Consider the following 26,515-nt stretch of genomic DNA (forward strand, 5'->3'; position numbering starts at 1 on the left):
ATTTTAAACAGTTTATGCTCAAGAAAATACTAAAGCACTACTAAAGCAGAACACAGAATATACACAGAATATATGAGGAACACCGTTTAATGTTGTTAGTGGTCAAACTTGTTTTCTTTTAAATTAAATTATTGAAGTCAGTATTTTTTATTCTTGTTTGTAAAGTGTTACACTGCTTATGTGAAAGAGAATACATACAGGTCAGGAATAATCTGGAAACTACACACAAATAGGCAAGAGCAAAAAAAACCCCACCACACTGGAAAACAAATGGCTATTCCACTATCCCCCTCCCCTGGCATCTGACTGCTGGAGCCAAATATAAAATTCAAGCTCATACAGGTGATCCTACTGCAAATATGTTCTTCCAGCCATTAGTGGCTTAAGAATTGCTCAAGCCAGAAGTTACAATTTATCATTATTTTAATAGCCACTAATAAGCTGGCCTCCTCCATGGAATTGCCCAAGTATAATTTTGGTATCTAAAAAAATGTTTTAAGACATAAGAATGCAATTTGATTTTTTTAAAAATGCTGCATACATGACATATCTTTTGGCTTACAAGTTTGGGATTTTTGTTTGCTTTTAAAAGCAAAGTAACTATTTCCAATTTACCATTTCTCTTTTTGAAAATTTTTTGTTTTAAACTTTTAACACATTTGTTCTCCCATCCATGAAAGCTGACTTACACTAAAAGACAAGGAGAATGAGGCAAGGTACACCCCTCCCAAACATGACAGTTTAAGAAGTTTTGGTAAAAGAGTATGTCAAAAATTCTTTGAAAATCATGATCTCTCTAGATTTTCTTTTACCACATGCCTAATCAGAACATCCATATTAGTAATACACAGCTTTAATCTGAAAAAAAAAAAAAAATCAGCTTTGATTCCCCAGGCACATATTACACCTTACTCTACCCTTGAAAATTAATTCTTTAAACTGCATGGTAAATTATTCCCCTCCAGCCATCTGGATTGCATTACTTGAAAGTGACATGACATCCTCCTCCAGCAGAGTAATTTACAGTGCCAAAAGCAAAACAAGCTATTAATGTCCAGTGCAATAATCTTACCATATATTAAGTTGGGTAACTCTGCAGGTTACACTTGCTAAGTAACACAGCTTACAAACCAATGAACTCACTACATCGTCTAGAGTCACTGCAGTTGTACTTGAGACTAGTTTGGAATAGATAAGCTGTTACAAACCTGCTGTCTGCACAGTCATTTTTCTGCTATGTTAATCTATCTGTACTCCAAAAAAATCCCAAGTGTCTCTAAGGCCCTCTTGCTTCAATCACTATGAACAGCTAAACCCCCAATTTTAGCCACAGAAACTACTTATGATTTAGCCCACAAAGACGATCAAATATATAGTTAAACACATTTTTGAAAACATATTTTCAAAATATGTAAAAACACAAAAGGAATTTTTACAACAATATGAAGAAACAGTCTCCTGAACAAAAACACCGCCTAAAATTTAAGGTTCTGATAACAATCAGTGCTAAAATAGACATTTTACAACATGGGATTTTGTCTAATTTCAAGCAGTATAGAATATACTATAGGAGTTCCCATATTACACAGTAAGAAATTCTGCATGAAAATTAATGTTATTGTAGCAGTAAAACCAACTTTACCTTGAACAGATAATCTAAAATCTCGGAGCGATAAGGCTCTTGGTAGTTCACCAGGAGTCTAGATGTGGCCTAAAATGGAAAGAAAACATGAAAATGTGAAAACACAACTTTCAAACGTTTAGCTACATCCCATCTTTTCAGTCTATGCCTCTCACAGAGCTAATAAACCTACAAAAATAATTATAGCACCAGGAACTCAGCTAAGCCTCTATGTAACTTGTTTCTAAACCTTCAGCTGTGCCTTTCTGGTTTCACAGGTTGCAACTGCTTTGTACTCCAGTTACCTGGAATTTATTGAAAACAGAGTCCAAAGAACAGAGAAACAAAGAGATCACACGGCTTTATGACAAGCAGAAGGCAGCTGCCTCCCAGCACCATTTCTCCTGCTCTACTCAACTCTCCCTGTTTTGGCTCACCATATGCCAAAGCAAGGGGAGCTCACAGGGCACACAGCGGGGAGGCCAAAGAAAGCATCGCAGCAGGTTAGACTGGGGATAAAAACTCCGGGAATCTCACAGCCCTGCTGCCTGGACCACACGAAAGACGACGGGAGGCTGTGGCTCGTCCAGCATTTTAAAAGGCAGGGACTACTAAGACCCTCTACATAAAAACCCGGCTTAGCTCTCCTTCAGCAGCACCCAGGACACGGCACCCCGAAAAGCCACGGCGCAGGTGGCCGGAGGGCTGGCGCAGAGCGGAGCCCGGCTCCATCTCCCCGCAGCCGGACCCACTGCCCGCACCGCTCCCCTCAGCGCCTCCAGGCCTCCCCCGCCGAGCCCCGCTCACGTCGTGGGGCTGTCCCCACACCCCGCCAGTCCTCAGGGCTCCCCTCGGCGACACCCGCGGCCCAGGCCCCGCCGAAGCCGCCACACGTCCCCACTGACGGGATGCCCAGCCCAGGTGTCCCCTGCCGCGCCGAGGGAACCAGCATCGCAGCCCAGGCAGAGCCGCTCACCCCGCCGCCGCTGACAGCCCCGATCCCGTCGAACTCCCTGCCCAGCCCGTTGGCGTCGTCCAACACGTAGGTGGCAGCCAAGAGCGGAGCGGCACCGACCCTGGGGGGCCCCGGGCCGCAGCTGCAGGCAAGCAGGATCGTGCCCCAAAGCAGAGCCGCGCAGCCCATCCCGGCCCAGCTCCGGTCCCGCCGCGTCCCGCGGCCGCTCCGTCCCCGCAGCGCCTCCGCACTGCCCGGCAACGCGCGCACGTGACCGCGCCGCCCGCCAGCCCCGGGGCGGGGCGGCAGCGCCCGGCACCGCCCCTGCCGCCATTCTGCTCAAGGGAAAGGAGGGCGGGCAGGCTTCCCAGCCTTTATGGGCAGCCCCGCCCGGCTGAAGGCTGCCGCTGCCATTTTGAGAAAGGGCAAGGCAAGCGGGTGAGGCGCGTGTCGCCATGCTGGAGTTGGGCACTGAGCGGCGCGTGAAGCTATTGCGGGACCATCCCGAGTGTGGGAAAGGCGCATGGCTGTGAGGCGAGGCGGGGTTTGTGTGGGAGCGCGGCGGGAGTGGCGTTCAGTGCAGCGTGAGCAGCCGCCCCTAGGGGCCGAGTCAAGCTGTCTTTTTTTGGGGGCTCTGACTCTGCTTTTTGGGGCCTCTGGCAAGGCACGATACTTGTTGCGGGCGAAGAACGGCGTTCCCTAGCGCGCCTTTCATTTCCAGGCCCTCCCAGCACCTCGCAGCCAGCTTCCTGGTCTCAGACTTGCCGCTCTCAGGCTGCCACCAAAGGCCCTGCAAGGTCGGCACGAAGCGGCGCTCTGAAGGAGCGCATTCCAGCGTGCCCTGAGAAGGATCTTGGGTCGCCGCAGGGGCAGATGCTGGGAGTGGCTCCAGGCCCACACAAGCCCTGCCCGCAGAGGTTGCTGGCAGCGCCGCGCCCTTCCCGGGGAATCCCAGGTGGCTCCAGTTAGATCAGCAGCTCCGTCAACAGGAGCCCAGAGAGGGATGCTGAAAGTTGGGGTTAAATTATGATGGGCTGAACGTGCCTGTTTACGCCTTCAGGGGTGCGCTGTAGGGCAGCCGCGTTGAAATGAGAGCAGCCAAGGTGGTGCTGAGCCGCACGGCAAAAATTTCCGTGAGGATTGCAGGGGTGTTCCCTCAGACTCCAGCTCATACAAGCATGCGGCTCGGAGGAAAAGTAACCCGGAGATCGACGACCAGCTTGATTAGCGTATAAACATTCGTAACGGGGAACTCTCTTGTCTGTAGACCTCAGTGTTTCACCGAGATGCTTCATGTGCCTAAAGGAGGAAGGAGCCGTGAGGAGATGCAGTGGCTAAAGTCCTGCATTGTGTAAGAGCTCTGAAAAAGCTCGGTTTTGCACGCATTCTAACCATAAAGAATGCTGTTATTCGAGCCTCGGTTACTCTTCTTGTCACACTGTCTCTGCCACTGTCATTGAGGGATCTAATGTCTCAGTGATGACATTACCTGACTGACGTTTCCTGTTTATTTCTTTTTAAATAACAATACCAAGCACTCACAAAACATTTTGCACTTTAAAGCAATATTGAGCATTAACTAATGAGCCTGCTCACACCCAAATGAGCTATATGGTACCATTATTACATGCAGATGGTCAGAGTGACTTCCTCAGGGGTATTGTGAGTCAGTGCCAGAGGTAGCATTATGCTCCTGGTCCTATTTCACATTCATTCCAGCAGACTGTAGAGCTTTGCACACTGGAAGGTTTGCAAAACCATTATGAATCATTAATTGATTCATTTTGATAGATACATTGATTAATGCATCAATTTATTTCATGTAAAAGGCTGCAGCTGTGAAATTCAGTCTCTTATTCACTCACGAGATGCTAAAATTGTCAGTTTTCAATACATGTATTTGCAATCCTGTGATGTGCTGAGTGCCCACCCTTTTCAGTTGGTACAGAAAAACATTCTCATAATCTGTTTTGGTGGAGGGAAAAGGATATTTTGGTGTCACTCTATCAACTTTCTTTCTGCATCTTGACCTTGTGTTGAACCATTTTTTTCTTTACACTGAAAGGAATGAGAAGGAGGTGTCTTTGCAAACAACCTATGGGCCAGATATGGAGAGGTGAAAGAAGCAGTGGGGGGAACCATGAATTCCATAGGAATTCCACTAATTGGCACAGACTGTTACTCACTCAAGACTGTCCTACATGTCTGGATTTAGAGGAAAAAAAACAGACACAAGGAAAAAGAAAAATGAGGGGGTATACATTATAAGGGGGTATTACACATTTCAGGAAGTCTGTACCTTTCAAGTGCCTCAGCCAGTGGGGAAAGGAGAGGGAAATGTGCCCAGGAAATTAGGATGAAAAGAAGGCTGCATCCCCTAAAAATTTTGAGAGACCCCATGGGGAATGCCCATGACATCTCCCTTTATTCAAATAAAGTTTCAGGACTCCTCTGTCTCCTTTTTGGACATAAACCTCAGATATTTGTGGATTAATTTTCCTGACAACAGCTTTGTTCATGGACCCTTTGTAAACTCAAATTTAACCAATAAACTTATTGAGATCTTACTCATTGCTTCTTTTCTAGAGAAGATTGTTTTCCACTCTTAATGCTTTTCTGTTTCAAGGTTGGGGGGAGGGTTTTCTCATCAAATGCTAATAACACCTGTTGTTCTTGAATGACTGATCTGAGATACTGGATATGTCCAGATCTCACAAAAAACCTGGAAAATTGTGCTGCTTACATCAGAAATTGCATTTTTGCATATGGACACAATTAAGAACTTAGTTTAATGTGCAGCTTTACTTCCAGAATGCATAAAAGGCATCATCTCCTCTCTTGCTTCCTTCGATCTTTCTGTTCTGCTGTCATCACAGCAAAGAAGTGTAGAAATGTTCCAACTATGTTTCTCTATTTCTAATAATTATAAGAACTATTTTTTCTTTAGCAAAGTATAGGAATGCTCAACAAAACACCAGAACCATCATACTGGACACTTAGTAGGTACCATGTTAGGAAAAAGCACATAGAAAGTGATGAAACAGGTCTTCGTCTAATTCATTTTTCACTTTTGTCTCAGTGAAAATGAAGGTGTGACTGAAATTTATTTTAGAAATTTATCTAAGCAAGTACTCTTCCATTCACCAAACAGAAAGGGACTATTATAGCATTTTGAGAATGGCCACAAGTATTGCATAGTTTAGGCTTCCTGTAAAAATCTTCATCAGTAAAAATCTGTGGATGAAAAGGTCACACTGAAAAAAAAGGAACCAAATCTCTGCCTACAATGGTTAAATATTATAGAGCTGCCTGGTATTCTCAAGGAAGTCAGTATGCCCCTATTTTAGAACTTTTCAATTTGTTCTCTTTCATTTCTCCTTAGCATCTGAATCATCAAACTGGATAGTTTTGGTGTTACTCAACAGATGGACATTTCAAGTGAAATTGTACCCACTTTCTTGAGGCAGAATCGTATTGTTCCAAACAGAATTTAAGAAAAAAATACAATAAATTATTCTGATCACAGAGAGGGAAGAGAACTATGCTCATGTAACAACTTTCCACTGGTCTAATTGAATAGAATTATTTGTTAAAAGAATCACTCCTCTGAAAACTGAGGTGCATCCCACCTCAGAGTCAGTTTATATAAAAATACATAAATATGTAACCTGTCATAGTGCATGAAATGCTGCTATCCTTTGTTAACTAGAACTATTCATGAACTTCTCATAAATTCTGAAAATACTTAATTCTTTTTCCACAAACTCCTAGAGTTATTGTAAAACATTTTTGAGCTCTTCTCAGGTGGATTCTTATTTGATTCTGTGATCAGTTTGTAGGGAAAAGCAGGTGAGGTCCTTCAGGCAACAAAAAACATACATATTTTGAACTTGTACAAGTAAACAAATAAAACACAGTTTTTGTTTCTGTGGATTGGTTTCTCTGCAGAACATGTCTCCTAGATAAGGAGTGTATAATATACCTCATATAATTAGGCAATATTTTAAATTAAACTTTTATGAAGTCTCTAAAACTATTCCTATATCTACTGAGGTTGCTTCCATCCTTTGTTCATCATCTTTTTTCTCATGGGTAAGCTTAGATTAACAAGGAATTGGGGACAGAAAAATAAAAAAAAAGGAAGCAAAACCAGAGATGTGTGAACTGCTGCCTGTTTATCTAAGAGCAGCTTCCTGTCTCTGTATCTGATCAAGCAGAAGCAGACGCTTTCCTTAGAAGCAGATACGGGTTACACTGCCAATGGCATAACGGGAACCGCTGCACGGGGACACGTGGCGGCCAAGGTAAGTGCTCAGGAGCCTGGGACAGCTTTCACCGCTCTGGGACAGGTTTCAGCCTAGCTCTCCCTAATGGGATGCTGACATCATCCATCTGAAAGAAGGGACACAAAAGGGGCTGGAAAAGATTGCTTTGGGAGAAGGATTATTTCAGTCCCAGCAAAGCCAAAACATGAGACTAAGGCAAGAGACATCAAAAGATTGAATTAGGAAAGATGTGCCTACGATTATGAAAGAACACTTGATTAATTGTTGTAATGGCATTGCCATGATCAAAATGCTTTTGATTACAAAATGGGGGAAGAATGGAGAAGAACTGTATTTGGGGGTGAATTTTCAACATTCTGAGCTGTCCCATCACTGCAAAATGTGCCTCAGGCCTCACAGAGCATTCTGGTAACTCTTCTGTTAGTGTTCTCCAGTATTTTCAGACAATGTTAAGATACCCAGTGCTATTTATATGAATATGCAAAATGCTTAGAACTTAGCAGAAAAAAAGCTCTGGTAAAAATAGCTTCTTTGATACCATGTATCATGTCTATGAAAATATATTGTACATCTTTCTGTATGCATAGAGGAAAACATGAGGCACTTAATGATATGGCAAAATAATACTTGCCTGCATGGCCTACATTCTAAAAAACGTGGGTTTTTTTTTTCCTGTTTGCTCACATTAAGTGAATGTTTATGCTCAATGAAACAGTCTGTAAAGTATATCTTAAAGTTAAAAAGGCTGAGCTCTTTTAAACCTGGTTGAGACTCTACAGAATCTCATTTGGGTGAAAATTAATGTTGCATGAGGAAAATTGCTGTTAATTTTATGCAAAAAAGGCCATTTTTCTGAAAAGCATATTTCAACTCTCCTAAACTATGAAGTTTTTCAGAATTGAAATGTAAGATCTGCTCATTAGGTAAAAAGAATCAGCTATGAACATCCCCTGTACTTTAAGAGCTCAACTTGGCAATAGAACTTATTTTGAGAACACAAAGCAGTATACTTTGAAATTGCTTAAAGAGATAAAGGAAATCAATCTATCTTTCCATCTTATGATTGATATACCATATCACCAGTACAGCAGCTACTGCACTAGCTCTCACAGCATTGTTCCTTTTTTCCCTTACAAATAGGGAATACTATTATATAGTACTACTATATAATACTATTATATAATATAATATTAGTATAATAATAGTAATAATAATAATAGTATTATATAATATAATTACTATATAATACTATTATATAATATAATATTAGTATAATAATAGTAATAATAATAATAGTATTATATAGTATAATTACTATATAATACTATTATATAGTGAATATTCCTATCTTTTTTACAGACAGGAGTAGGGAATATCGTTTTGTATTTAAGCTTATGAAAATTTAACTTTGTACTTTGTGACTTTCAAAATGTCATAAATGGAGAGACTACATAAAGCTCTCTGCGAACCTGAAGAAGATGCTGTAGAAATGTGTTGATACAAATACAGTGTATAATGACTACATTTCACTACAAAATCTCACAGGGCTCCTTTACAGGCTTGTTTGCATACAATACTTGAAGCGTAAAGTTTGCTAGTCTATTTCTCTAAAATTTTTTGTCTTACTGACTCTTCAGAATTCCTGTACAGTAGGTTTTCTGTAGCAAAATGGCAGAGGCAGAAACTATGGTAATAATTGGATAATGTATCTGAAAGAACAAATTACTGTTAAGAATTTTAATTTTTTTAATTGAAATATCTGATGCCAAAACAAGTCTGTAAAATAAGTCACAAATATATGAAATTAGTCACCGTTGGTTTGGACCATGAAAGTCAAACCATTAGACCATATCATTAAACGAAAATTCCTTGATGGTTAAAAAAAATACGTAATTGGGGAAAATAATAAAATATTGGTTTTTAGGATAGCTGTAAGCCAATACCATCCTCCTAGGCAAAACCAGCAGGTGTGCTCAGTAGCAGAGAGAAAACCTGGGGATGCTTCAGATCATGCGTTCAGGTAAGAAAAAATCATCTTGCATTACAAAGTCCTAATTATGAAAAAAAAACAACTCAGCAAGAAAGTGTGATATGGACTATTTCCTCTGAAATAAGGCCACAAGCAATTTGAGTGAAATGTGTTGTAATCAGGGCAAAGTGGTGCTCTGCTTTTATATTTTTGTGCAAGAAACTGCAGCATGCCTTGAGGTAGGCTTCATTTGCTGGCTCTTTGACACACTTAAGTATAGGTCATCAATACGTGACAGAATGACACACTTCTTGTTATTACCATCACTGTAAGCATGTCCTCTTGTAAGTACCATCAATGTGTCATCAAAGTTCAACATGGATTTCCTGGGAATGCTGCACAGCCTCCAGGGCTGTGTTCATAGGAACTAAGGAACATACTGGTTAAAAAGAAAAGAAAGCAATGGGTTATGGTGACTTATAAATATGAAGGACAAAAATTTTCAAGTGGTCTCAACTGACTTCTTTGAATATCATTTTTAGTGTCCCAGCCTGCCATTAGACAATTAAACTTTCGGATATTAGTTCCTTAAGACAGGTGGCAGAAGAGCAAAGCAAAGTCATGCTCCAAAGAACACGTGGTTTATTCAGATAAGAGCAATAAAAGTAGAAGTGTTTTACCTTATTATCAGTAAGATCAACAGAGTGAAATTCTAAGAAATAATGAGCTAAAATGAAAAAGCTGAAAAAAACCCAAGTGGTATGAGGAAATTAGCATGTTGGTCTACAAATAGATACAAAAGAATCTGTTGTGGGTAATAAGAGAGAAGTTGTGAGCTTACAAGGATGGTGAGTCTGTAACGCAACAAGTTAACAAAAGAGAAAGAGTTTATGGGGGAGGGAGAAGGAATTCCAATTCCTCAGTCACGAGACCAGGAAACACTGCCTCATACACTTGCTGCATTACACACATGCTTCTGAAAGGGCACGTTTCCCTCTTAGACATGAAGAGACCTGTCACAGGAAAAGAGATGCTAAAGTGTGATTAGGAGAAGAGGTAGGTATTTTATCTTTGATTCATCTGGTCTGTCTGCATACATTTGATTTCTCTTTGGTGAGAAATGGGTCACAAAACCCTGGCATCCAATTTCTAGAGCTAGGTTTTTATTTTGTGATACTTACCTGTACTGATAAGCTTACAATGCCTTATTTACTGTGTGGTTTTATGAAACCAAGCTGAAATGCAGACATCTTATGCTTGTCCTAAATATAGACACTGCATTTTTTTTTAATTGTCATTATGTTGATAAGGTTCCTCAATGGACCAAATTGGCAAGTCCTTCTCAAAAATTTTCCTAGGCTTTCAAGCTTGTGAATGAGATTAGCTCTAGCTGATAATTAGGCAACTTGATCAAATTAGACAGTGGCAGGTAAAACTGAGTATGTGTTTTCTGGGTAGTTTTGTCATTACTCTGTTTTTTATGAATAATAATGAAAGAGGCTTTTTTGTGGACAAGAGATCCATATAATAACCTCTCAGCCCAGACACTAAACCTGTTTTGGGTTTTTCTGATAAACCCACAAACACATCAAACCTATAAAAGGCTGATTTTTTTCTTACCACATGGAAAAGTTTCTGCCCACAAGATGTATTGCATTGGAGTTCTTTCCCACGTGAGAATAGTTGTAGACGTGCTATCTTGCAACCCACTCATTCTTGAACCTCTTCACCTCCTCTGCTGCAGCTCAAAGCACAGATCCAGCTATCACAGCAGTCTCTCAAGCAGTTAGTATATTTGGCAATATAACTGGTCTGCAACCAATATTTTCCTTTTTTTTTTTAATTTCCTGAATGTAACAATTAGTTCTCTAGAGAAAGGCACTGCCAAGTGTCAGAGCTGTGATACTATGAGTGACTGTCAGCTGTATCACAAGTACAGCTGTACACCCTTTCTTACCCTCTCTTCACCCTTTTCTAAAGGTCAGCTCTTCTACATGTTCCTAAGGCTCACACACAACACCTCCAGTCCCACTGCTTTAGTCAGGGCTGCCATTTTACTGACATTTTCATGTTGAAGCTGTTGATAACCACAGTCCTGGAAGTGACTAAGAAAAGTTTAATTTCTCATGGCTTTATAAGCTCATGCATCACAGCTGCAATTTTTAGAGGGAAAAAGTGTTAATGAAAAACTGTTCTCAGTCTCCACCTGACATGTTCATGGGGAAACCCAGGAGATTGTCATGTGCATGCAGGAACCCAATAGCCCAGCGGGTTTCACACTAGGGTTTCTAGTACATGCAGTGAGTCTTGCTGGAACAGCACACTTGATGGCAGGGTTCTGTGGGATCACGTAGAAAGGAGGAGAGAGGAAGTAGGGATGTGTGAGGATGCAAACAAGACAAGAGTGATTTGCAATACAGAAAGATACCAGACACACATTTTCCCCTTCTTGAGCAGATCTCAACATCCAGTGGTACCTGAATCCCTGTATTTCTATCCTTGTCTCTCCATTGCCTTAGGAAGGAGGAGGTTGTTTGAAATAATAAATCTGCCATATTCATATGCCCAAAGCAGTGTTTACCATAATAATAGAAAGTGCACTTCTGTTATTTTATTTGTGGTCCGCTTTCTGACCTCCTTTAACTCTCCCACAAGAGAGACCCAGGATTGCAGGACACCACCCCACTCCTAGAAGAAGTGTCTTAACTACTCATTCTACTTCTGCTGTGGAAGCTTCCATCTAAGTGACTTTGACAACATTTGATTTTGGGTTCCTATGCATTCCTAACTCCAGGAACATTAACATCCTCTGATATCATAAAAACAGTTTCTCTTTTTTAGAAAAAAAAAATAAAAAAATACCAAGAATCCCATAAAAACAACAGAAATGTAATAGCTGACATTTTTCCTTTTTGGTAGCAGAAAGCTGGAATCTTGTCAATCAGGTCCTGAAGAACTAACAGATGACAACCCATCAGACTACAACAGGGGGTTTTATTGCACACAGGCTGGAATTATCTCAAGGATACTATCGAGGTGGACAATGAACAACAACACTGAGTGTCATGATGATCACACCCTGGATAAGTATTTGTTTCCATTTGTGTACAGCATTGTGATGATGATCAGTATTCCTATCAACTGCATATCACTCTATGCATCTTGCATTCAGGTGAGGAAAAAGAATGAGTTAGCAGTCTACATCTTTAGCCTGTCTCTGGCTGACCTTTTGTACTCTTTGATTCTGCCTCTGTGGATTGATTATGCCTGGCATGGAGATGACTGGAGGCTCTCTGCCTTGCTTTGTCAGATTTTTGCCTTCCTTACATATATGAATTTCTACACCAGCACTGCGTTCCTTGCTTGCATCTCTCTTGACAGGTACCTGGCATTAGTTCACCCCTTGAAGCTCCAGTACTTGCGCACAAGAAGATTTTCATTGATTGTCAGCATAATTGTTTGGCTTCTGGAAAGCATCTTTAATTCAGTCATACTGGTGTACAAAGAAGTATTCAATGATCCTTGCAATTTCACTAATCATACTTTATGCTATGATAACTACCCCCTGGAAAGGTGGCAGGCAAACATAAATTTATTCCGGATATGCTCAGGGTACTTGGTCCCTTTGATAATCATTGTGTTTTGCTACCATAAGATCTACCAAGCAGTGAGGTATAACCAAGCAACAGTAGATGAAGAAAAGAAAAAAGTTAAGAAACTTATTGTTAACATCACAGTTAGTTTCATTGTTTGCTTCACTCCTTATCATGTTGTACTGCTTATCCGCAGCATCAAAGAACCTTCTACCTCTGACCCACATCTTTTGTTGCTGATGTATAAGATTTACAGGATTACACAGGCCTTAACAAGTTTGAATTGCATCACAGATCCCATTCTGTACTGCTTTGTGAGTGAAACTGCACGGACAGAGATAGTGAATTTGCTCAGGTGTTGCTTGTGCCTACGAAGGCGTGGGGAAGACCAAGTGAAAGGACAAGCTCTGTGCAGTTCTGCTACAAAGAACTCTGCACTGATCACCTACAGAAGTACTGGTGAAACACAGACTGTCAAAATTTCCTGAACCAGCACATGCAAAGGAATACTGGATAACCTAAAAGGAAAAGCAAGAAAAAATGTTCTAGGAGCTTGTGTACCTAGGAAATGCCCCCAAAGTCAGAGATATACCAGTCTAAGCAAAACCAGTAGCGGGAGCCAATAACAACTTACTATAGGGTCAATGAAATCAATGGGGTATCAACACATTTCTTGAAATCACGTGTGGTATATAAATCAGTGACAACAAACAAACACACAGTTAAGAAGGATGGCTGTGACATGCTGACAGAATTACTGAGGATCCCCCACAGCACTGTCTGCTGTTGCAGCTTGCTAGCCAGCCTGCTGCAATGTACTAAGCTGGAGGGAGGCTGAAGTCCTCTTTGTCCTGATAAGACAGAGGGAGTGTGGTAAATTTCATGTTATTTATGCTGCTATGTTGGTTCTTGTGTTTCATTAAAGACTCCAATTGTTCTTTAGCATACCCCTCAGACCATGCACTTCATATTTTGTTTACCTCCTGTGTATGGACACTTACCTGCATTTAAGCTTTTGTTTTCCTTGAAAAATATATGTTCTAATGTATAGCTGTATGTCATGAGTTTCATTACAATACCAGTATTGGGTTTCAGATAGTTGAAGATTCACTAATTCAAGTGCCTATAAAGAACCAAATTCTAGCCACCAGTGTTTTAATTTGGATGAAATGTTTCCTGATACATGGAGGGGAGGAACAGAAGGATAGAAAGGTGAGGTTTCACATCTCAGCAATGTAAAGGGCCAACCTTCAGAGTTGCTTATTGTGACTAAAATCTGGAGTGTGGTTCTGTTTTCAGACTCACTAGGGTAAGGTTTACATCCATTTACTTAACTGCACATGGAGGCCTCAGCTAGAGGTTCCAGGGCTCTCAGTCTGGCAGTTTTAAAAAAAATTAAACAAGCCAGGCAGCAATACTGGGAAACCAGCAAAGAGCATGAATGTACCAACAAACAGTAAGAATGCAAACAAAAGAACCCACATTTTAAAAAGTTGGTGTTAGCACAAATCAGAAGTGCAGCTGTTAATTCAGGGACTGTTCGTGTACAGGCAGAAACATCTGCCTTGCTCCCTGGTTCCTTGTCCCATCCAGACACCTGACCCTCTGAAAAGAGTTAAAATATTACATTTTTTTCTCTTCTCACAACCTTTTTACTTTTGCTCAATTTCCAGGAAAAGTATTTGGTTATGGTGATTTGTTTGGGGTTTTTTTTATTATTTCATAGGGAAAGAATTTTTCTTTCCATCAAAAAAAAAAAAAAAAGGAATTGCCCTCTAGCAAATTTGTGTGGTGGAAAGATTTGACCAGCACTTTTCAGCACCCTTTTAGGTCTGACATTATGTGTGGAGGGTGTGCATACAGTGGTCACAAGCAATAAGATACTTCTTATGAGAATGTCCCTCTGTGTTTAAATAAAAAAAATTCTCCATTGCAAAGAGCATTTCCATTGTTTTCATGAGTTGCTCTGTGTGTCTATACTTTCTGTTAGTTTCACATTCTGAAATGGGACCTTGCCAGGCTGTGCAAGCTGGGCTTGTTCAGCCTGGAGAAGACAAGACTTAGGGGTACCTAATGACAGTTTTGCAATCCTGCAAAGAGGATATTGAGAAGATGGAGCCAAGCTCTGCACAAGAGCTCATAGCAGGAATGGTGTGTTTTAAGCCTGGCTGGAAATTAGAGACCACGCAGCCACTTGATCAACCCCCTTCTGTCCCCGCACAGACAGGTGAAATGGAAAGGAGAATCAAAGTAAAACTTGTAGGTTTAGATAAGTACAGTTTTATGATCAAAAATAAATTTAAAATGCAGTAATAATCATAATAATAATGATAATCATAAGGGAAGAAACAAGTGATGCACAACACAATTGCTCACCACCCACTGACCAGTGCCAGACCCCACTTCCTGAGCCCAGATCAGCCACCCTTCTGGGTGACTTCCCCCAGGTTACCTACTGGGCAGGACATTCTATTGTGTGGAATATCCCTTTAGCCAGTTCAGGTCACCTGTCCCAGCTATGCCCCCTCCCAGTTTCTTTTGCAAATCTCCTGACTGGCAGAGCGTGAGACAAGAAAAAAAGTCCTTAACTTAGGATAAACACTTAATAAAGCCAAAACACAATAGTGTGTTATCAACACCATTCTCATTCTGAATTTAAAACACAGCACTGTAACACCTGTTGAAAGGAACTTAACTCTACCTGAGCTGAAAACAGGACAAGGAGGGACAAGAAATCATGTGTAAAACTTGAAGCAAGAAGGGTCAGAGTTGATATAAGGAAGAGTTTCTGAGCTATGAAGAACTGATAAGCAGTGGAGCAGGTTGCACCAAGATGTTCTGTGGGCTCCATCCTCAGCAGTTTCCAATACCCAACTCAACAGAGCTTGAGCAACACCTGACCTTGTAGGTGACCTTCCCTCTAGCAGAAGGTTGCACTTGGGATTCCCTGAGGTCCCTTCAAACTACAATTGTCTCCTGTGATCCTGTGGGTAGTCACTATTCTGGCTGCTGCTTTCCTCTCTAGAAAATTACATTCCCTTTTTTGTTTGCATTTACTGAATTTTGTTTTGATGTGGATTTGTGTTTGTGATTTGGGTTTTTTTTTCTGTAGTTCCTTCTTATATATTATGAAGGAAGAATTGTGCAAGGAACAGTGCAAGTTACTTAATCATGATTTTTTTTCCATTGCTGACCTTTGCATTTTGCAACAGAATGTGAAATTTCAGTGTAGCATTGAAATTAAAGCAGAACCAAACTTCACTGTAACTTCATGGAAAAAAGAACTCAGTAGTTCATTTTTAAATCTTTCACATGCCATAAAGGTTGGAATGTTAATTCTGTTTGGGCTTTTAATTTAAATAATTTAAGAACTAATTTAAAGAACAATGAAAACTGAAGCTAAGCAACAAAACTGAGTCAAATTTAACCTCTGTGTCAGGGAGTAGTGAGAGCTGGCAGCTCCACAAGGGGCAGTGAGCCAGGAGCTGAGGGTGACAGCCAGGCAGACTGGGCAGCATCGTCTCCAAGCCTCAGTCCCACGGCACCCAGCAAGGCAGAAAAGCAGGTCTGGCCAACTGCTCTCTGGCCACCAGACAAATTTCTGGTGACAAGGCAGGTTGGAGGTCAAGCTGGGAAGCCAAGTCAGGAAGGCAAGGTTGGGATCAGCAAGGTACAAGGCTGGACATGGCAGCACCATGTCAGCATTGCCTGTGCACGGGCAGTTAATTCCTAAGGTAGTAGGAGAAGAGACCACAGACTCTGTTGGTAAAGAGACCCTGAGCTTCTGCAAAAAGCTTCATTTCCACAAAATTTCACCCTGAGATTCTATATTCTTTAATATTCCACCAATGCTTATGAAAGGCATAGCATGGACCAGCTTACATGGGTATCTGTGGATGTTTTTCATAGCATCATTTCCTGTGGTACCTCCCTGCGTTGCTGGAGATTCACTTCCAGATAAAGGAAAACCATGACAGTGGCTGGGCTTCATGAAAAAGCTCAGATAAGTCCAAGGTCCTATCCCTTTATGATAATAAAATGTAGGTATCTAATTTCTTAGATTGCTGAAAAATTCTTCTGCCTCAGACAGCAGCTCCTGGTGGTCCCAAAGCCCTGCGAGATGGCAGCTGGCCCCTGCCCAAGGCCACCAAGTCCTCTGCACCTGGAGGGCTCCCAGTAGGGCTGATCCAAGGCAGCAGCTGATAAGTGATGCTCTAGCACTGATAAGGGGAAAGAGCAAAACACATTGTGCATGTGTTTGTCATGAAGTTTTTTTCTTGTTTGCTGCACCACAAAGGCTGTGTTACTGACAAATTGCTAGCCTAAGGTGACACAGGCAAGTCGTGGCTATTCAGCTATGAATAAGTAACCAAGCTACTTCACCTAAATCCTTTGAAACATTAGAAAGAGATGAAGTATGTTCTGGACTGGGGCTTCAGACAAGAGAAACACAAACCAAAACAATAATAAAAAGATTAAAAAAATTAAAAAAAAAAAAAACAAAAAAAACAACAAACCACCTAACAAAAACAAGACCGAAAACATTTAGAAGACTGCATCATATGATATGTAAAAAAGCCTGATCCAGGTGAATTATGAAGATACTGCACAAAAGAGAGTCAGATTCTCATCTCTGCCAACCTAGAGGTATTGTCATCAGTGTCCAGCCTCTGTACAGCAGAGTGTGTGTTCTATAGTATCTCTCACTGTATATCAGAGCACACACATCGTATCACTAATGTGTCATGGAAGTGCTAAAATAGTGGGAGGTGCAAAAAAAAAGTGGGAAAATAGGTCAATTCCTTTTCTTTTTTCTTTTCAAAATTAACTTTGAATATTTTGGTGGTGGGAGCACAGACTCACAGCTTCTTTAAATGTGAGAGAAATTGAAAAAATAAAAGGTGATGTCTCAAGAGCAAAGCTGGTACTTTGAATTTAGTATTTTGAGAAATGTTATTGCTATAGCAACTGCTAAAAGTTCAATACAGAGATAAAAGATCCTTTTATTTTCTTTTGTTTAATTTTCCTGGTAAAGTCAAATCTGTTGCTGGATGAAAAACAGAGCTGATGACAGAGTGGGTAAAAGCACTGTACCAGTGCCCAATCACATATAACCTTTGTGGGGTGCTGGTGGATGAGAGGCTGGACATAGCCCTGCAATGTGCACTCACAGCCAGAAAGCCAATCCTGTCCTGCATCCAAAGCAGTGGGCAGCAGGACGAGGGAGGGGATTCTGCCCCTCCATTCTGCTCTGCTCTGCTCTGCTCTGCTCTGCTCTGCTCTGGTGAGACCCCATCTGCAGTGCTGCATCCAGCTCTGGAGTCCCCAGCACAGGAAGGATGTGGACCTGTTGGAGTGAGTCCAGAGGAGGGTCTACAAGATGATCAGAAAAATGGAGCAGCTCTCCTATGAAGAAAGGCTGAGAGATTTGGGTTTGTTCAGCCTGGTGAAGAGAAGGCTTCAGGACAACGTAATTGTGGCCTTCCAGTACCTGAAGGGGGCTTATGAGAAAGATGGAGAGGGACTTTCTACAAGGGCATGTAGGGATAGGACAAGGGGGAAAGGCTTCAAACAGAGAAAAAGTAGGTTTAGATTAGATACTGGGAAGAAACTCTTTACTGTGAGGGTGGTGAAGCACTGGAACATGTTGCCCAAAGAAGTGGTAGAGGCCCCATCCCTGGAGGTGTTCAAGGCCAGGTTGGATGGGGCTTGGAGCAACCTGTAGTGCTGGAAACTTTCCCTGCCCATGGCAGGGGAGCTGGAACCAGGTGATCTTTCAGGTGTCTTCCAGCCCAAGCCATTCTATAATTCTCTGATGATTCCTCAGGTCATTTAGATACAGCACGTTGCCTTTCAAATGGCTTACTGAAGTTCACTTAACATAAACAATGACTTGCACAAGCTTTCCACGAGAGATGGTTATTAATATCCTAAATTTGTGCTATATTTCATACCTGCTGCAGCTTTATTTTGATTTCTTTTAGAATCTTGGTCTTACCTGCCATTTCTCCCTGTTTAAAAAAAATCTTCCTTCCTTTTAACAGAAGAACAAAGTAATAGCTATTTTTCTGACCCCACATGAAGAACTACACCCAGGAACAAGCTTATTTCAAATTTCTAGCATTTTAGCACAGAGTTTTTGCATCACAATCTTAGTCATATCTCAGGCATATATTGAATGACTGGAGAAATTGTCTCCACAGTTTCCTTCATCTGATAGCTGGTACTTTACCAGATGTCCCAACAAGTACTAAATCCAGAAAGCTACAGTCTGAAGGAGAGATCCATACACTGTGTTCTGTTTCACATACTTACTTATATGTGTGAGGAAACAACTGTGAGCATTCTGTTGATCCTGTAAATCAGGAATTCCTTAGACTCACATCCTTAGGCTCACATCCTTAAATGAAATGAACTGGTGAGGCTGAGGTGAGTATCCTAATTTGAAGTACCAGGTCTGAACAGGTGGTCTGGCTTATGGCAATTCGTCTTCTTAGTTATCATTTCACCACAGGAGACCTAAGGACTCTTAAAAAAAAAAGTAGTTCTTAGTGGGCAAAAGGAATTCTTAACTCTGCCAAATACCTACCAAGTGATTCCTGAGATTCATGTGTGCTCAGAAAGAGAACATAAACACATGGCTTCACTGTCTTTGCTTATCTTCAAGCAGTGCAACCCAACAAATAATCCTCGGAAAACCAAAGTTTCTATTCCTTCTCAGAATGTATTGCAGGAAAAAAAAAAAAAAATAAAAAGTCAAACTATTGAGGACTGCTGATATATTCATGGCAACCCCATGCAAACATGTGAGCTCTCCTTCCTGGCATGCAGAGAACAAGCACATGTCACTGTCTGGCAGCTCAGTGTATGTGAACCTAATATAGGTTCTGTGGAGCACAACCAGCCTAGGAAAAAGCTTCATCCTGAGACATACAGGGAAACAATGCTGCAGTCACATTTGTTACAGAGTTTGTGCCAGAAAAGTGTGAAATACAGGATATAATTTCTTGGACACCTACTCTGATGTGATCAGTGCCAGTCTTCCTTCCCTGTCTGATGGCTGTTGGCTCCCAACGCAGAGTCTAATGTTCATGTATGACTCAGACCTCAGAACAGAACAGAAAGAGAAAGATACCACAGTTTATTGTGAAGGGTGCTGTGTATTGCCTGTGACTTCACATGTAACTTTGCATTGAGTTTTGCAGCTGTGAAAATTCCCCATGCTCTAAGAAGACCATTTAATGATGAAGTCTGCTGTTCAAACTTAGAGGATGATTTACTTCTGTGGAAAGCAGAAAATAAATATAGGCAGTAGCATTTAGCAGTTTAAAATTAGACCTGTTTAGAGAGAAAAAAAAAATCCTGAAGGTTTTTTTGATCCCTAGTACACTGCTAGTAGATTCAAATTTTGGTTTTATATAAGCCTGACATATGCAGTTTCAAAAAGATCTAGAAATAGTCATCAGCAGTAAGCACCATAACTGTCTCTCTACCAAGGCAAGTCAAAGAAAATAACTTTATCTGAGGAAAAAAACCCTGATTCTTCCTGTCTCAGTTTTGTTTATACTCACGATTTCTTCAGAATTCTTTCATGTGGTTACCTGAGAGTCACAGTTCTTGTATTTGGAGGTTCATGTGTATTTTCCCTTACTTTTTCTTTTGTTTTATGTTCATAAATGTACAGTATTTACAATTTTAATTTTAGAAGACTAAATGTGGGCCAGGAAAAAATAATCTAAAATATATTATATTTAACTGTAATTGATTTTTAAATAAAATTTTAAAAGTGATTTGCTATGCTTTTTTTAAAACCTTAATAGTCAGTTTATTTCTTCAATGTAACTTACAGGGGGTGTGTCATGGTGGAAATAATAGAAAAGTGTCTTGATCACTCAGATCAAGGAAAAGGAACCTGCAAAATGGATTTAGCTGGAAGCCTTTCAAAAACTTGACAACATGGTACATAGGAGTTTATCTTTTCTTTCTTGCACATTCACTTCAATTCATTACACACGTACTAAAAGTGAAACCACTTCTGGATACTTCTTTGGGTTTTAACCAATTATGCAGTTTGTTTATTTTTAGCAATTCATTAAGAGGAAGAAGGAGCAGGAACTCAGAGACCTTTTGCAGCACTACCTATGCAGGAGGCATAAGACACCCAACACAGACACCAAATCTAGCTCTTCACTCAAGATTCCTGTAAATATATTCTGAAGACAATAGATGATTAATGATTGCAGTGAAAGGTGGTAGGAACACCTGTGCTTGGATGCATATCATTTTATGGAAAATGCCTGAGTTCTTGTCACTTCAGCAAATATGTTTTTCCTTAAATTCTTGGGTTTTTTCTTGCAAAATAATGTTTATCATTATCACTCAAACTTAAATGCAGTGGACTATTAAGATTACCTCAGTTGTATTTACAAAAGCCTTGTGTAAAATGAGTGAGCTGAGAGACTGTCCTCACTAGGTGGCGATTTTGGTCTGTTTAGGCAGGCTTTATGGAAAAGCATGAAAACGTCCCTAGTTTAAAGCTGTGTTTCTTAAACTGAAGAAAAGTTTGAGAACGGGGCTGGCCAGTGCTCCCCGAGTTCCCATGGGGCTGCAGGGAGTCACCCCGGTCCTTTCAGCCTCTGCCTGGAGCTCCAGCAAGCTGTCAGGCTGCCAACCATCAGAGCCAGGAGTAAATCCAACACGAGCCTTGGGAGCTGTCCACAGCAGTACACCATGAGCTCTCATTTTTCTGCTTCAGTCATGTGTATCTCAACATCACATTTAACAAGAAAAATGTTCAGTGTTATGCTGTGTTAGTCCATCCAATATAAAGCCTTAGGTTTCTCTTCTTCCTTGTTCTACCTCCATTTCGCTAATCCTTATGTTCATTTGCTGTTTTCTTTTTCCAAAGTTCATTCTTCTGTATTGCTCCACTCTGGTCCATTATGTGTCCTGAAGAATATTTATTAGAAATCTCTGCTCAACTCCTCACATCTTTATTACCAATACAAGCAACGCTGAGCCATGGCAGAGCACATGGAACTGTCATGTTGCTGGGGAAGGAAAAAGAAACCTCATTAGGTATCAGTATTTTGGCTAGGTCAGGAAGGACATATTTACCACAATGGCAGCCACAAGCAGGATTCAGGAGAATTTTCTCAGAGCTTAAATGAGTTCCAGGGCCAATCACTATGAAGTTTCATATGAATGTGATGGCAAAATAAACAGATGACATGCAACCCGGGTTCCTTGTTACTGCAATCTTCTGTGCTTTTTCCCCCTTTTTTCCCCCTTATATTTGGGCTATTTTTGTCCCTGTTAGTTACTTCTCTGAAGAGCTCTTTAATATGCAACTGAAGTAACTTAGAAATTGCAGTTTTAAAATTTAAAGTTGTTTACTAGAATAAGCATGTCTTTACGTTACCTTAGAATACCATGAGCATGATCTAAATTTATACTGAATTTCAAAAAATTACTACAGACAAATCAGCTTGATCAGAAAAGAGAAGAAGAAGAATCTTGCTGAGCTCTTACATCATATTAATAATTATATGTGAATATCAAAGAGAGAACAACTGCAGAGTGCTATGCTGGGCAGAAATAACAACTCCTTATTTAAATAAGATGATTTTTCCTCTTGCAATAAAAGCAGGGGAAAAAGACATTTTCTCCATATTCTCAGATATTAGTGGCAATGAGAAAAGTATTCAATGTCTTTATTTGCTTTGAAATGTTTTGTAGATATATAAGCATTGCACTGAGGTGTCCAAATAACTATATGAGCTATACACATTTAAATGGTCTCCCAGCTATTGACCATGGAGCTTTATACAGGACACACAAAAAACCTTTCCATTCTTCCCTTTTGCAGCCTTGGGATAGTTATGGCATGCAGAGCTGAATGCAGGGAGGATTCCCGCTCTCACCTCAATCAGTATTGACTCTGTTGTGGTCTGTAGTTGTCAACAATGCCAACAATGCGCATCAACAACAACAGTAGAACTAATCAATAATGTGTCAGGAGGACCAGTGGTATGTTCAGATGCTTGGAATATAAATCTTTGTCAAGAAAACATGATTTCAGCTTCAGGCTCTGTTACTTCAAGTGTTGAAGTGTTGGAAACAGTCTTTGTTTTTTATCTCAGAATCTGTTTTGGTAATGTTCTCAGTAGCTCCCACCAACACAATTACTATTACTATTAATATTATTTTTAAAATAATTATAGTAGCAATAATATTTATTATTATTATTTCCCACTTACACAATCTTTTTTTTCAAGAATAAATGGTTGTGTAATTTACCATAAGAATAACACATCCCAATAATTCTCCCTCTATGCCATTCAAGACAGAACAAGAAAATATGTGCCCAAAACCTTTATCAATAAGGAAGTTATCTGAAACATTTGGTTCTGTGGGAAAGTGATCATGTGAAACAGATACTAAAGGAACAGAGAGCCCTGATACTGTGCTGAGTGTCTGCTAGGCTGGAGTCACTTTGCCCACGCTCTTCCCGCTCCTGCCATGCTGCCATCCTGGGATGTTGTTTTGCTCTTTGCTTGTGCTGGGCATCACTTCTTGAGGGCACAGTGCATGCAGTCAGCAGGGGAGCAGCATGTGTGCAGGTATACACATGCACTCACAGACATCTAAGACTGCTGGAAAATGTCTTTGCAGAGAATCACTGTAGCCAAGGAAATACCCTTCCCTAAATTATGGGATGCTGTGATCCTGTATTGCATGGCCACTCCTACCTAACCAGTATTATGGCATCTTAAACATACATCACTAGTACAGTCCCTATTTCCTAATGAATTTAAAAGCAGAGATATAATAGCTGTTATTTTTCAAATACACTTTTTATTTTTCTATATTAACTGCTAGCAAACTGCTACTACCAATAGTATTTGCCTTACCAGTGACTCTGCCAGACAGTGAAAAAAGCTATGGCTGAGCTGGTCAGCCACCACACCTGGATACAAATCTCCCACAGCAAAGATATAAATAAGATCAGAGTCTGAATACAGTGCAGCTCAGAGTCTGAATACAAGTGCAGCAAGTAGTCCAATTATATATGTGTTATATATGTCATGCACATATCAAGTGTTACAAAAAACCAATGCCAAGCAGACAATACAGAGCTCTAAAAATAACTTTTTTGTCCTGAGATAATTGTATTTCTCCCTCACTGTCAGCTATTTGTGGAAAAGTATTAAATTTCATGAGGTACTAAACCACAGAGATTCCTATAAAGAGAATATTAAAAAAGTCATCATCTCAGCCCAGAAAGGAAGAACCCCCTTGTCTCCAATGTGGCTCTCATTTCTGTATCTATTGCACTTGAGAATTCACATAAAATATGCAGATATAAAAAATTACATGTACATGCTGACTTTTAACAATAGCGTGCCCTAATTCAATAAATTAATTCAGCTAAATGTAAAAATAAAATTGTTTCCCTGGGTATGGCAACAGTGAAGGAAAGCACTTGTGACAAGGTATATAACTTATTTCTCATTTTCATAATCTTTTCTAACCTTGTTAATGTTTTTTTCATGCAGCAACTTTCTTTCCAAAATCAATATGAGTGTACAAAAGGCATAAATCAGCTCCTGTCAGATTGTGAAGAATGATTCCTGGGGAGTTTGGTGAGCTCTGGGCTATGCTCTATTTCATCAAATGAGTAGCACTTTTGACATTACTAATGGCAAGTTCAAATTTAAAATAGAAAGTAGTATTTAATCAGTGTGATTCATTTTTCCATAACACTGTCATTGCTAAACATTTCATTTGGTTAGGCTGCTTTTATGGAACATCACAGGTATTAATATATTGTTTGAAAACACTACATTGCAAGTGAAACTATTATCTCTAACGTTATCAAGAACTGCCTTCTTCAATCAAATGGTGGCATTACTGTACTTGTCACCGTTCCAGGAGATGTTGTGGTACAGTACCTTTGCTGTCAATGTGCTTGTCTCCTCGCTGTCACTGACTGGAAACTGTGGGCATCTGGGGAGCCCTGCCAGTCAATCCAGAGCACACTCAGACACTATCAGCAGTCACACCTGAACATGTTATGTGGTTTCTCACCCTGGCATTCTGCTCTGAAAGCGAAACACTGCCCTTGTCTATTGCTGTGCCGCTGCCGGGCCAGTGCTCGCGCTGGGATGAGCAGCACTGCGAGCACGCCTGCCTCCTCAGCAGAGTTATTTTGGTATCTGCTGGTGATTGCTGCAAGTGCACATTGCAGGCTATTCCTGCTGGCAAGAAATAAGCCCCAGTGCTCTGTCCCAGTGTAAACCAGTGCGAGAGACGTGAGCCACACCCAGATCCATCTGCTCGGATCCATCTCTTCCCATCTGCCAGCATGCTCTATGCTTTCCATAGGACATCGCCTCAGAACTGTGAATCATCCTCTCTAGGCTCTCCACATCCTGCTGTAACAGATGGCCATGACATATATTCCATAATATCCATTCTGGATATAGCTGCCCTTTGTTATATTAATGAGAAAGGAGCCAGCTAGCTGGCATTACTAAATTACTGACCTTTCAGGTAAAAAAGGCTCAAGTCCAAGTCTGTGTTAGTAACCCCAGAGAAGGCACACCTGTGAAATAATGCATTTCTTCTTGGTGTGACTGGAAATCAATACATGAGGTATAGTCCAAATCTTTGTTAGTACCACTAACTATGGCAGAGTAATTCCTAGAAATAATTAGTGCTGTCTTATGAGTGGCACTAAGGCTAAATAAATGTTCAACACTTATGACATTTTGTCAATACATCAGTAAAGAGAAATAAATATTTATTAGGAGTGAAGCACAGATGAGTTCACAAGAGGAGAGAAGCATCTCTCTGCTGGTTGTTTTGTATGATAAAATGCTATGTGCATGCCAATTTTTAGAAGATGTGAACTGCTTTCTGCTTCACAGTCCAAATTTCACAAATGAAGATCCAGGCACGAGAAAAATGTATTGCATGTCTCAAGGATTCAAGATATTTGATCATCCAAGAAGAAAGCTGAGAAGTAATTTGATCACTTTCTTACATGTTTAGACACTGAAAAGGTGTGTGTGACAGGAGGAGCAGAGATTTTCTACAGTGGCTGAAGGTGCTGCAGCTGCCCCACCTCCTGCACAGCTAGCAGAGGAGTGTGCTTTAACCACTTGTGTGACACAAAGGGAGGAACAGACTGGGCCTTGAAGTTTCCTTCCTTCTGCTCCCTCAATGTCACAGCTACAGCCACTAATGCTGCAACCAGTAACTCAATACTGAGGACAGGGACAAAAATATACAAAAGCATGAGGCTCAATGTGTGCACTGTGTGATTTAAAAAAGTATTTATGATAGGAGAAAGTTGGAGAAACATTATTTTGAGAGATGTGGGGTCTTTTTTTTTTCTGTGTAACATATTACAGGAAAGCATACAGAATTGCTGAGGCACCTCAGAATCAAGTAGCACAGAGGGATCTTAAGGCCTCTCACTATAAAAATCTCTGGGTTTCCATTTCTCCAGCAACAGTGGCAGGGATTGGTTCCCATTGGGCTATCAGGTTTTTTCTTAGACTTATCTTTTCCCTGGATGTGAGGGATGAGGGGCTGTGGGATGTGGAGGTATTCAGATAGGTCTGCAGAATACAGCAAATAGTCTCCAGTTCTGTTGAGGATAAACATTTCTTCAGCTACTTTGTAGATCTCTTCATTGCTGATGGGATTTTTTTCATCAACACCTCAAAACTTCCAAAGGAAACAGTTCCTATAAAAATGTAATTGGTGGTGCATATGAAACTTTAGTGGTGAAAGTGACAAAACCAGGCTGCATTTTACATATGCACATGATTTTTGAAGACAGTTGTCCATCTAACTTCAGAGGATAGAGGACATCATTGCTAAATGAGTAGCTTCCTTGACTGATGGCATCTCCATAAGGGTCTACTGTCCCTTGCTTCCAGGCAACAAAGCCAACTTGCTCTTAATATTGAAAACCAGGAACAAAATGTGCTTTTGTGCTATGACTGCGGTAAAATTTAAAGTCAATTAATTTATTTTTCTTAATAAGTGACAGAATTCATTCTCATAATTTAACAGGTT

The 26,515-nt window shown here is 40.6% G+C and overlaps 2 protein-coding genes across 2 annotated transcripts in view; one reads left to right on the forward strand and one right to left on the reverse strand.

Annotated features, from left to right (window-relative positions):
• The window catches only part of GALC (galactosylceramidase), a 31,575-nt gene extending 28,542 nt beyond the window's left edge, over window positions 1–3,033 (reverse strand). Inside the window, 3 exon segments of the mRNA XM_041401122.1 lie at window positions 1,643–1,711; window positions 2,598–2,772; window positions 2,774–3,033. Of these exon segments, the coding sequence (XP_041257056.1) occupies window positions 1,643–1,711; window positions 2,598–2,772; window positions 2,774–3,033 (504 nt within the window).
• An 8,841-nt stretch (window positions 3,034–11,874) lies between these two features.
• Window positions 11,875–13,575, forward strand: GPR65 (G protein-coupled receptor 65). Its single transcript, XM_041401133.1, has one exon. It carries the CDS (start codon window positions 11,875–11,877, stop codon window positions 12,910–12,912), a length of 1,038 nt encoding a protein of 345 aa, XP_041257067.1. The 3' UTR covers window positions 12,913–13,575.
• Window positions 13,576–26,515: the final 12,940 nt, after the last annotated feature.

Source organism: Onychostruthus taczanowskii, unplaced genomic scaffold (genome assembly GCF_017590055.1).
Source record: "Onychostruthus taczanowskii isolate IOZ18803 unplaced genomic scaffold, ASM1759005v1 scaffold1, whole genome shotgun sequence".
Lineage (NCBI taxonomy): Eukaryota > Metazoa > Chordata > Aves > Passeriformes > Passeridae > Onychostruthus > Onychostruthus taczanowskii.